This window comes from Galleria mellonella, unplaced genomic scaffold (genome assembly GCF_026898425.1).
Source record: "Galleria mellonella isolate WM207_F2 unplaced genomic scaffold, CSIRO_AGI_GalMel_v1 utg149, whole genome shotgun sequence".
Lineage (NCBI taxonomy): Eukaryota > Metazoa > Arthropoda > Insecta > Lepidoptera > Pyralidae > Galleria > Galleria mellonella.
Genome location: NW_026442000.1, coordinates 640,027 through 652,636, shown reverse-complemented (window position 1 = coordinate 652,636; position 12,610 = coordinate 640,027). Strand labels below are relative to the sequence as shown.

The following is a 12,610-nucleotide window of genomic DNA, read 5'->3' as shown; positions in this document are numbered from 1 at the left end:
TATTAATTGTGGTGGCAATCATCTAGCTATTTCTAGGAATTGTCCCATTAAAAGGAAGAAAATGGAAGAGAAGAGGAACAAGTATCTCAATCTTAGTTATGCCACTGTTGTGAGTATACCTTCAAATGTTTCAGAGTCAAAAAATTTTCCAAATCTGGAAAAATCCAGTAATGTATATAGCTCTCAGTTAAATTCAAATGTAAATAAATCCGAATTAAATAAAGATGAAATTGTAAATAATGATATTATAATTAATGCTCTCGTTAAATCTCTTGTTGCTCTTGGGAACAACAATGAGAAAATGTCAATAACTCATAAGAAAATTAAAGAAATATTATTGTCTAATTTAACTTAGTTTTATGGATACATATATAAACATAGCACAATTTAACATACAAAGCTTACAGAGTAAAAAAGTTCTGTTACAAAAATATCTTACTGAACAAAATATTGATATATGCTTACTTAATGAGACATGGTTTAAAAGTAATAGTAAAATTCCTAGGTTTGCATCATATAATTTTATTTTCAAAAATTCTACAAATCCACACAACGGAATTGGTATATTAATTAAGAAAAATTTTAAATATAATATTATTAATACTACTTTCTTTGAAGCTGTTCAAAATTTATGCATCTCAATAGAAACATCTATCGGTAAATTACATATTCTGTGTGTATATTGTCCCCCTAGTGGAAAGTTTCACACCAATAAAATTAAAAAAGTACTTCTGGATACTCCTAAACCATGTCTCATTATGGGTGATTTCAACGCACATCATATTTTGTTTGGTTGTAACACAAACAATAGTAGAGGTAATATTATGTTCAGTCTTATAGATGAATTCAATTTATATGTGTTGAATGATGGTAGTCCGACTACTATTCCAGTCTCAAACAGGCAAGCATCAGCAATAGATTTAGCTTTAGTTAGTCCTTCAATGTCTCCTCTTTGTGAGTGGAAAGTCCATGATGACACGATGGGCAGTTATCATTATCCGACTCAGGTACGTGTAAATGTGAAGCCATCAATATATGAAGTTAGACCTGTGGAAGACAAATATTTATATAATAAAGCAGATTGGTCTAAGTATTACAGTTTATCTGAAATTAGTTTTTCTCACTTAGACATTTATAACAGTACTGAACCTTTACAGTTATATAATGATTTTGTATATATTTTATATAATATAAGAGATAAGACAGTTCCTAAACAAAAGTTAAAACAATCTTTCCAATTTTTGAGAAAACCAGCTCCTTGGTGGAATGACATTTGTGATGATGCTGTTCAAAAGTCTAAAGAAGCCCTGAGACAGTACAGAAATTCTCCATCAATTTCTAATTTCATAAATTACAAAAAAGTTGATGCTAAAAAGAAAAGAATTCTAAGGGAACAACGCACAGAGTCATGGCATCAGTTGTGCACCAGTTTCAATAGAACAACACCTATTTCTAGAATATGGAGTTACATCAAAAGGTTTAAAAGATTAGATAATACTTCAAATAGAAACCCAAATGATGAATGGATACCAGAGTTTTTAGACTCATTGGCAGCATCATCACATTTACAAAATGATATAACAGATATTTTGAATCTGTCTGAAGAAAATGCTAGTAACTCATTTATTAATAAACCCTTTACATTACATGAGTTCCACATTTCACTAAAAAGTCGGAAAGATACAGCTCCAGGGTTGGATGGTATAACATATTTTTTAATTAAACAATTACATCCTAATGCAAAGAAAATATTATTAGATATATATAATAAACTTTGGGAATATTCAATTATACCAGAATCTTGGAAAACCCAGTGTGTTATCCCTATTCTAAAACCCAATAAACCTGTAAATTGTGCATCATCATATAGACCTATCTCCTTATCTTCATGTTTAGGTAAACTCTTTGAAAACATGTTAAAATTTCGTTTGGACTACTATGCTGAATCACAAGATAAGTTGCCAAATATACAGTTTGGATTCAGAAAGGGCAGAAGTTGTTCTGAAAGCTTTGTATCATTAATATCTGTGTTAAAAAAAGCAAAATTAAGTCACTCTAATGTAGTATGTGTATTCTTAGATGTTAAAGGTGCTTTTGACAATGTGAATATAGAATGTTTAATTCATGTGTTGCATAACTTGGGTTTGCCAAGTAAAACATTAAAGTGGCTTTTTAGTTTTTTAAATAATAGAACTGTTTTTGTTAAATATAATAACATTTTACATGGACCAAAAAATGTTAACAAAGGGACTATGCAAGGGGCCACATTGTCTCCTTTATTGTATAGTTTGTACACATCGGAGATCCTCAACTATGTGGATAATTCAAAAGTTAATATTCTTCAGTTTGCTGATGACCTGCTTTTATATAGTGAAGATCAAAATTTAAATATGGCCATTAACAACATTAATTCTGCATTATTTCAGCTTCATAATTACTATAGCAATTTTTTAAAATTAGAAATCAGTTCAGAGAAAAGCTCAGTTTTGGTATTTAGTAGAGAGAGAGATCCATCTGTATTATCCAGAGTGAAAGTTTTATATAACAATAAAGTAATCCCAATTGTTAATCATCATAAATTTTTAGGTGTAATATTAGATGACAAATTAAAATTTGATAAACACATTAACTATATCTCCCAAAATGCAATGAAAAGTGTAAATGTTTTGAGATGTCTGGCTGGAACTTTTTGGGGTTCTGACCCTAAAACTCTAAATTTGCTATATAAAAGTATTGTTAGGAGTCATTTTGATTATAGTAGTTTGGCTTATATGAATGCTAGCACCACATTGTTGAGGAGACTCGATGTGATACAGAATATGAGTTTAAGAATAATTTGTGGAGCCATGCGCTCCACTCCTATTAATTCTATGGAGATTGAAAATTGCATACCTCCATTATCCCTCCGACGTTTACATTTGGCTCAACGTTTCTGTTTGAAGGAATTGTCTTTCAATAAAAATATGGTCCTTAATAATATTATATATCCAGTAGAATTTTCTTCTGTTGTATCCTCCAATATCTCAGCTTCCAGCATTGTTTCTAACCCCTTGCCTGAAATTCCAATCATAATGTTAAATGTTAAAAATACAGCAAATCATATTTATGTAAATGCTAAATGGCCAATGTACAAATGTCCTTACAATTCATTGCTTAACTATCTAGATATTAAATGTTATATAGACTTAGTACATAACAAATTTGATTTTCTTGAATTTTTGAATAAGAAATCACATTTCTATGTAATCTATACTGATGGTTCTAAAAGTGCAAACAGTGTTAGGGCAGCATATTATGATCCACAAAAGAAACTCACAAAATGTATTAAATTAGATAAAAATTGTAGTATCTTTACAGCTGAAAGTTATGCTATTCTAAGTGCTTTAATATTTGTAAATAACTTTGTAAATAATGTAAATATATTAATAGTTTCTGATTCCAAGAGTGTATTGGAATCTTTATGTAATTGTAATTACTCATATAAGCAAAATTATTTACTTTATGAAATTAAAGATCTGTTGCGAACATTGAGTCAGAGTAAAAACATAGAATTTGTGTGGGTACCCTCGCACAGTGGCATACTAGGGAATGAAATTGTGGATCGAGCAGCTAGTCGAGAACACGATGAGGATCACTCGGAAATGTTGAAAGTTCCGTTCACAGATTATTACCGACTACTTAAAAGTAATTTAGCAAAAATATGGAAAGACCATTGGGATATAACAACTGAAACTAAAGGTAAATGGTATGCGGAGTTACAGAGAGACTTACCAATTAAACCTTGGTATAGCAAATTTAAATACTGCGGCAGGAAGTTTATTACGATCATCAATCGTTTTCGTTTCGGGCATTGCTTAGTTCCAGTTCACCTCAACAGACTCAATATTATTAGTGACAATAAGTGTAAATACTGTTTTCAAGACAATGCAGACATAAAACACATTATATTTGACTGTCAAAATTTCAACATTCAACGGCTGATACTTGTTAGTGATATTAGTGACATTGCGAAGGAACATTCACAATGCGTTCCCCGCCGCGTTCAAGATTTATTATCCAACGAAGCTTATTTTACGTCTGTTTTTAACTTCATTACTAATACTGTAGATAAAGTCTAAGAATTTTTTATGTTATCAATATTGTTAATTGCGTTTATATAGTAATTTGTTCTACATTCCTTTTTTTTGTAAATATCATTTATGTCTGCGACTGAAGGACTTGTATCCATGGTCATGAATAAATTAAAAAAAAAAAAAAAAATAATTCCTTTTCCAATCCTCTGTCAAACTATCAAAACATGCACGTGTAGAAAATAATAAAAAATGCGTATTGAAACTTGTTATTTCTGCTCGTCCAGGATATATCCCGGTCACGGAATTCAATTTGTTAGAAATGACTGCAAGGTAACAATTTAGTTCCCCAAATAACCACAACACCATTCATATTTCACAATATTACTAAATGCAAAAAATTACTGCCCGCAGATTTTCAGATTTTGCCGTTCAAAATGCCACGCAGCGTTTAAAAAGAAGAAGAACCCGCGTAAAACTAAATGGACTAAAGCCTACCGCAAAACAGCTGGGAAGGAACTTGCTATTGACCCATCGTTTGAATTCGAAAAACGCCGTCACATACCTGTGAAATACAGTCGAGAACTATGGAACAAGACCATTGAAGCTATGAAAAAGGTGGAAGAAATAAGACAAAGGAGATCGAATAACTATATAATGCAAAGATTAAGGAAGGGGCGCGAAGTGGAGTGGCAGAGGGATGTACGTGAAGTTCAAAGAGATATATCACTTATAAGGTACTGTATTTTTTTAATGTCAAATACTTTATTGATGCCATACCTATTACAATTTACAATAATTTACAAATAGTTTACAATTTGTCATATTTATTTATTTACATAAGAGGCAACTAAGTGAATAAAGTAAGAAAGGTAACTCTAAATAAAATTCTGTACAGTCTGCATACTTGGTGTATATACCAAATTTTGATCATTTCTTCAAAAAGTCTAGGACAGAACTAATGGAGTTTATATACATCATGGTCAAATAAAACCTTTAAGAAACTTTTAGACTGTATGAAGCTGTTCAGAAAGATGAAAAAAGAAAAAAACAAAATCTTGTAGACACATGAATTCACATTCTAAATTAAAATACTTTTAATATTACTTTTTACTCACAACTTCATCTGGGTAAAATGAAATATTCATGTCCTTAGTCCCGAATACTCTATCTTTATAATAAATGTCATAATGGTTAAAGCTGTAAGAGGTAACAAATAAACAGGTTAGCTGATTAAAATTATTTTGTTTAATTCTGCTACAGTTAGTTTGTGTGTGACTGTCAATACTCAAAGCTTAACTGCTATTATTATTACCAGAAGTTCTACAACTTTCCATATTAACCATCAATCTTTGACTGTCATTGAGTAAATTAATCAAATTAATATAAATTTTCAATTAAACGACATAATTTTAATCAAGTAACCAGTGATGTGGACTTCCGCAAAATAAAGTTAACTACTTAAGCATTTAGAATGAAACCCTCTCACGCATCAAATGTGTTCTGATTTGCGCTGTCCTGAGTACCTCTCGCCGCTTATAAATATTATGTTTATATTTTTACCTTCTCGTTCGTTTATATATCATGGAGCTTAGTGGATATTTATTGTATGGTCTTTCGAATTTAGCGTATGAGCCAGTGCGCCAGTTGACCTCATTTCAAAGAAAACCCCTCACATTTAGTGGTCAAGTAAAGTAAAAATCTCTCTCATCATCATAAGTTGTACATACCTGTAAGGACCTGTACCTGTCTCCCATTTTGGTATGCAGAAAACCATGGAACCTAAATAAGCCTGTTGAACCTCATTTCTATATATATATATATATATATATATATATATATATATATATATATATATATATATATATATATATATATATATATATATATATATATATATATATATATATATATATATATATATATATATATATACATATATATATATATATATATACATACATACATACATACATATATATATATATATATATATAAAAATGAATATTACTTATAAATAAGGTAAAATTATAAAATACATTAGAATCAGAGAATTTGGTGTATGCACACCAGCATTAAGGTTGATAATAGAAAACCATTCTTCAGGTCATTTATGCTATTTAATGCTTGCAATATCCATAAGAATTTGTAGGAAAATAATGAAATACTACATTTAAACCATCCAAACAAACCATATCACCTTCTAAATTATCAGCGTAAATATAATAATATATATATATATATATATATATATATATATATTATATATATATATATATATATATATATATATATATATATATATATATATATATATATATATATTGCGTATATATGCATTCCCAAAGAGGGTTGACGTCAGGCAGGTGGCCAGTCGTAAAACTAAAAAACCAAATCTTTTTGTAATATGGATAAAATCATATTACGCCGACCACAAATGATTGGGATAAGGGTAGGAAGATGATGATTCATTTTCATAGGGCAGATATTATAATTAAATTGATGAGAAAGTTATTTTTATGAAACTAATTCTGGAAATCTTTCACTTACAGATCTCCAGCAGCCGGTCTCAAGCAACGACAGGCGGAAGAGGATAACACGATGGAAGTTGAACCCGAGACCATAGAAGTTGTAGACTCCAAGGGTCGTAAACAGATCATAGAGGCACCCGTCATGGTGCCAGCTGTCGGAGAAATGATCGAAGATGGTGGAGATGTTGAATTATAAGCTTCAAAAACTAAACGTGAAAGTTCTTATTTCTCTGTCATATTTATTTGTTGAAAATCATAACGTCCAGATTGTGTTGATGATATTTATAAAGTTATTACTTTATAATATAAAAATATCATGAAATTACTTATGGCATTATTTAACTATACTTATGAAATAGTTTTGTCCTGGAATGAAATTTATTTGCCAGAAACATTGTAGATAATATGTTGCACTTGTCAAGTTTACAAGATGCCCATTATGTTTCGCCACATCAAATGGCATGCAAATATTACCACGGTGGGGGGAATGGGATTGTTAGTAATGGAGTTTGACAGCCCCATTGCTAGCAATATACTTTATTAGGTCGACCTCCACATGTTTCCCCCTGGAAACCATCATGAACAATTCTTGTTGAATTCGTCACGATGGGCTAACTGACCTACTTCATCCCTCACTGGTGCCCCGCCGGTGTATACCGATAGCGCGGGTGGGGTGAATGTGAGAAAGACTCTGTTTTCCGCACTTAGCCTCTCATTTGGGCCGTTGTGCGCGGGTGGGGTTACCATTCCATTATCATCCATTAAAAAAAAATATTACCACGGAACTTGCATAGGTATATTTATCTAATTTTTAACTACTTATTACGTTATACTACAATACACAAAAATCACTACTGTTACCAAGTGCACACTGGGTCATGCATTATAAGTATGCAATAACCTAACTAAACGCTTCTTCTTTTCATTTAAGAGTTTCCTCTTGTCGGTGCAACTAATTCATGCATCTTCCTCCAGCCAGCTCTATCCCAGGCCAATCCTTTATCTCCCTATACGACATGACGCCTAGTGTTTCCTTTATCTGTCCCATGTAGTTAATCCTCGGTCTTCCTCTTCCTCTTTTGCCCTCTATCTTTCCTTCTATTATGCTCTTAAAAAAAATCGTCATATCGTATAAGATGGCCCAGCATTTTGCCTCTTCTATTCTTTATTATTTCAATCAATGTTCTCTTCTCGTTTACTCTTTTTAGGACTTACTCGTTCGTTAGTTTTTTATTAACGCTTAAAACTACTAAATCTAGAAAATTGAAATTTGGAACATGTTTCCTTTACAGTTTTAAATTTATTGATGCTTAATCTATATTATTGAATATTGCAAAGTCCTAAGTAATCCCACGTGCTTTTTTTTTATTGGATGAAAATGGAATAGTAACCCCGCCTGCGCTGACGGGATACGCTGGCGGAGCACCAGTGAAGGGTGATCGATGAGGATGAAAATACGTGAATGAACTCATTGCTAACAATCTCTTTCGTCCCTCATAAAGGAGGTAGAGTTTTTTTATGCAACTTAGAATGGCAAACGAGCTGACGGCCCACCTGATGGAAAGTGGTAACTGTCGCCTATACACATAAGCAGTACCACGGACATAACAGAGTATACTGTTTCGCCCATGATACCCCATACGTTGCCATTCTTGAGAACTCAGGTGTCATTCCTCTGTACCCTGTTAATTCACTGCCTTAACCCACCCTTCAAACCGAAACACAGCCATGCAAACAACTGCTTCCCGGTAGAAACAAGAATGGGGCAGAGGTTAGGCACCTCGCAGCAAACTTGAACAGTCTGGACAAAATGTAGCTACTGTACTTCTTAAAATTCAATTAAATGTATACCTAGGCTGTATAAATGTATACATTTATTTATTTAATACTTTATTGTACACATTAGTTATAAAAATATGACAGAGGTAAACAAAAGTACAAAGGCGAGCTTAACTCTGATAGAGTTTTCTTCCAGCAAACCCAAAGTGGAAAGGAGCATCAATGTCAGCGGATACAGCAGTGTACAATTTTTAAATAGCCAAAATTAAATTAATTAGATTATATTATATAGTACAAATACACACATACATATACATAAATATATACCTACATCTATGCATAAACCTACATATACATACACATATACATACAATATACCTACACATATAGATAAATAAATATATGTTCATAGAGATAGAAGATGCTCTTTAAGTCTACTCTTAAAAATATTTAGGGATTGACTCTCACGGATAGATATGGGAAGAGAATTCCACAATCTAGCAGCATGGACGGTAAAAGATCCACTATAGCGCGTAGATGAGTGTGAAGGGAGTTTGAGGATAAGAGATTTCGTCGAACGGGAGGACACGTCATGGGGAACTAGAAAATCAAAACGTTCACGAAGATAGGAGGGAAAAGTAGGGTTATATAGAACGGAATATAAAAACGACATTATATGAAAGTCTCGACGCCTTCGAATTGGCAGCCAATTCAATTTTGTTCTATAAGCGGAGACATGATCATATTTACGCAGACCATATATGAAACGTATACACAAATTCTGTAATCTCTCTAATTTGTTTAAAAGCTCTTCATTTGCATCAAGGTAGGATATGTCGGCATAATCAAGAAGAGATAACAGTAGAGCTTGTGCCAAAGTAAGCCTTGTCTTAAATGGTAAGAATTTTTGCAATCGTTTAAAAGAATGAAATGAAAAACATAGCTTTTTGCTGACCCCATTAATGTGTTCATTCCAGGATAAATTGCAATCAATTATAACACCTAGGTTTTTTGCTTTCTTAGCATATGCAATTAACTCATTTTCATAGTAAACAGGAGGCAAAGCATCATGATCAAGCATTTTATAATTACGATGACTACCTATAATGAGAGCTTGGGATTTTCGCGGGTTAACTAGAAGCCCAAAGGATCTACCCCATTCCGATATTTTAAGCAGCTGAAAATTCATATCATCAATTGCTTCAGATATGTCGCAAGGATTAAAATGAAAATATAATTGCAAATCGTCTGCGTAGAGATGGTAGGAAGAAAAAATTACATGAGTTATAGCATTGATAAATGCAGAGAAAAGAAGAGGAGATAATACGCCGCCTTGAGGGACTCCTGCAGTAACCGCACACCAATCTGAGGTATCCTCACCATGGCGAACACACTGCAGTCGACCCCGAAGATAAGAGTTAAACCAATTGATTACAGGTGGAGATATGTTAAGGGATGAAAGGATATTTAAAAGAATATCATAATCTACAGAGTTAAAGGCACTGCTAAAGTCTAGGAGAACAAGGAGTGTGAGGGAGTGGTTGTCCATAGCCCGGCGTATGTCGTCAGTGACTTTGACAAGAGCACTGACTGTACTGTGACCAGGGCGGAAACCAGATTGCAAAGGACTTAGCAGATTATTACTAGACAGATAAACGGACAATTGTTTATGAACTATTTGCTCTAATAACTTTGACAAAGCGGGTAGAATCGAGATAGGTCTAAAATTAGTTAGAGTAGATGGATTAGATGTTTTAGGGACAGGAATAATGTAGGCTTTCTTCCAAAGTTCTGGAAAAGAACATGTATCAAGAGAAAAATTTATTATACGAGGTTTGTCCGGAAAGTACGTATAAAAGTTTTTTAAAAATTTTATTTTACAATTATTCAGGTAAATCAATTTTATCCCCTTCAAAGTACTCCCCCTGTGACATAATGCACTTGTGCCAACGCCGTTTCCACTGTGAGAAGGCTCCTTGAAAGTCCTCTGGTTGTAGGTTTCTCAGCTGCCCCGTCGTAGCTTTTTTTATCTCATTTATGTCCCCCAAATGCCGCCCCCGAAGTACCAATTTGGTTTTTGGGAACAAGAAGAAGTCACACGGGGCCAAATCCGGCGAATAGGGGGGGGTGTTCGGTCACCGTAATGGAATTTTTACTCAAAAACTCACGGACAACAAGAGAGGTGTGGGCAGGGGCATTGTCGTGGTGAAGAATCCAACGCCCCTCTCGCGCCAATTCTGGACGAACTCGTGCCACACGAGCTTTGAGGCGTCTGAGCACATCGACGTAGAATTTTCCATCAACTGTCTGGCCTGGAGGGACGAATTCTTGATGGACAATCCCCCGAACATCGAAAAAAACAATCAACATTGTCTTGACATTTGAGCGGGATTTTCTTGATTTTTTTGTTCGTGGTTCCCCGGATGTCTTCCACTCTTTGCTTTCACGGCCATTCTTGCCGAGTTTCGAGAGAAACTTGATTACGACGCGCTGCTCTTCAACGGAAGCGGGCTCCATGCCGACGGGGTTTCGTTAAGAGGTAACTTCACAGATGGCGTGACAAGCCAGTTCGCACCGCACGGCGGTCAGACCAGAACTGAAGCATTGTTAGGGACATAAGGAAGGGGTCCTGCGCTTACCTGGCCTCCCCACTCCTCTTTCTCGCATTCCAGAACACTTTTATACGAACTTTCCGGACAGACCTCGTATGTGTAATAATTGATACAAGTTCATCCATAATAGGGTGCAACATTTGTGTGCCTACTCCGTCAGCACCCGTCGCTTTGGAAGAAATGGTAAGGAGGTGCCTCTTAACATCACACTCTGTAATCAAGCTGAAAGAGAAGGATTCGCACTCAGGCCTGGGCATTTTTGATAATTGATCTAAAGTAGTAAGTTTGACATTATCGTCAAGATGTGTGGGTAATTTACAGAAATGGTTATTAATATCATTAAGATTAAACGAAATAGAGGATTCATCATTAGCCTTACCAATCCCGAGTGACTTTAAGAATTTCCACATTTGATCAAGACTGCGACCATTCAAGGAGTTATATATGTAGCGACGTTTAGCATCCCTACACATTCTACTACAGCGATGTATACATTGTGTATATTAATAATGGAAATATCGATTGGACTGTTCTAGATTGAAACTTAATCCTCTTAAGTCGTCAGGGGTGGTAAACATTTTGTTGTACGGTACAGTGTTGTGTGTGAAATTGTTTTACACTGACGTCGACTTTCAAAACTATTACCCGCAACTTTGGCTGCGTGACCAGAAAATGTTAGCTAATCGAAATAAAATGGTTTTTTTTTATACAACTTAGAATGTTAAACAAGCTGACGGCCCACCTGATGGAAAGTGGTAACCGTCGCCTATAAACATAAGCAGTACCATGGACATAACAGAGTATACTGTTTCACCCATGATACCCCCCATGCGTTGCCATTCCTGAGCACTCGGGAAATGTAGCCAGTATCTTCTCCATCCAATGTAGTACATATATATATATATATATATATATATATATATATATATATATATATATATATATATATATATATATATTTTATAATAATTTAAATTAATTAATAAATTTTATAAAGGTTAAACCGCTAATGCGCTATATATGCATTGCAAGCGTCCAAAGATTACAGTGACCGTTTACCATGGAACGGACTGTACACTTGTTTGCCACTTTCGTGGAAAAACAAACTCACTTTCACATTTATAATATTAATAAGGAATATAGTGTAATATTGGCTTGATTCTAAACAATATGAGTAACATTAAAATAATATTCAAGGCTATCAGACAGACTAAGGCTGGCCCTGTATGTTTTGTAGAAGGAATATAGCAAAGTAAAAGTACGTGCTTAAGATTAATACAAATTGGCAGTCTAGATTTTTTTTTAATGGGTGATAACGAAATAGTAACCCCGCCTGCGCCATCGTTATACACTGGCGAGGCACCAGTGATAAATGATAGGTGACGATGAAAAGGCAGGTCAATTAGTCAATCGTGACGAATTCAACGGTAAATCAATCACGATGGTTTCTAGGGGAAACTGCGTGGAGGTCGACCTGATAGGGTAAATTGATACCAATGGGGAGTAGCCTTATTACTAACAATCCCTTCCCCTCCCCCCTCCCGGCTAGTGTAGAAATATTAGGAATTTGTTTCATTGCAATATACATATATAGGTATTCTTTCGTCTAACAGTAGGA

General features: G+C 34.1%; 1 protein-coding gene and 1 long non-coding RNA gene across 2 annotated transcripts; one reads left to right on the top strand and one right to left on the bottom strand.

Moving 5' to 3' along the window:
• Window positions 1–230: 230 nt before the first annotated feature.
• LOC128200055 (uncharacterized) lies at window positions 231–4,125 on the bottom strand. The gene is made up of 3 exons (XR_008252512.1): window positions 3,772–4,125; window positions 2,893–3,054; window positions 231–1,047 (listed from the first exon to the last, which is right to left on the bottom strand). It is a non-coding gene; the product is annotated as an uncharacterized LOC128200055 (long non-coding RNA).
• Window positions 4,126–4,245: 120 nt separating this feature from the next.
• On the top strand, window positions 4,246–6,926 carry LOC113510675 (probable ribosome biogenesis protein RLP24). Its single transcript, XM_026894173.3, has 3 exons — window positions 4,246–4,403; window positions 4,485–4,807; window positions 6,623–6,926. Exons 1-3 carry the CDS (start codon window positions 4,323–4,325, stop codon window positions 6,795–6,797), a joined length of 579 nt encoding a protein of 192 aa, XP_026749974.2. The 5' UTR covers window positions 4,246–4,322; the 3' UTR covers window positions 6,798–6,926.
• The last annotated feature ends 5,684 nt before the right edge of the window (window positions 6,927–12,610 follow it).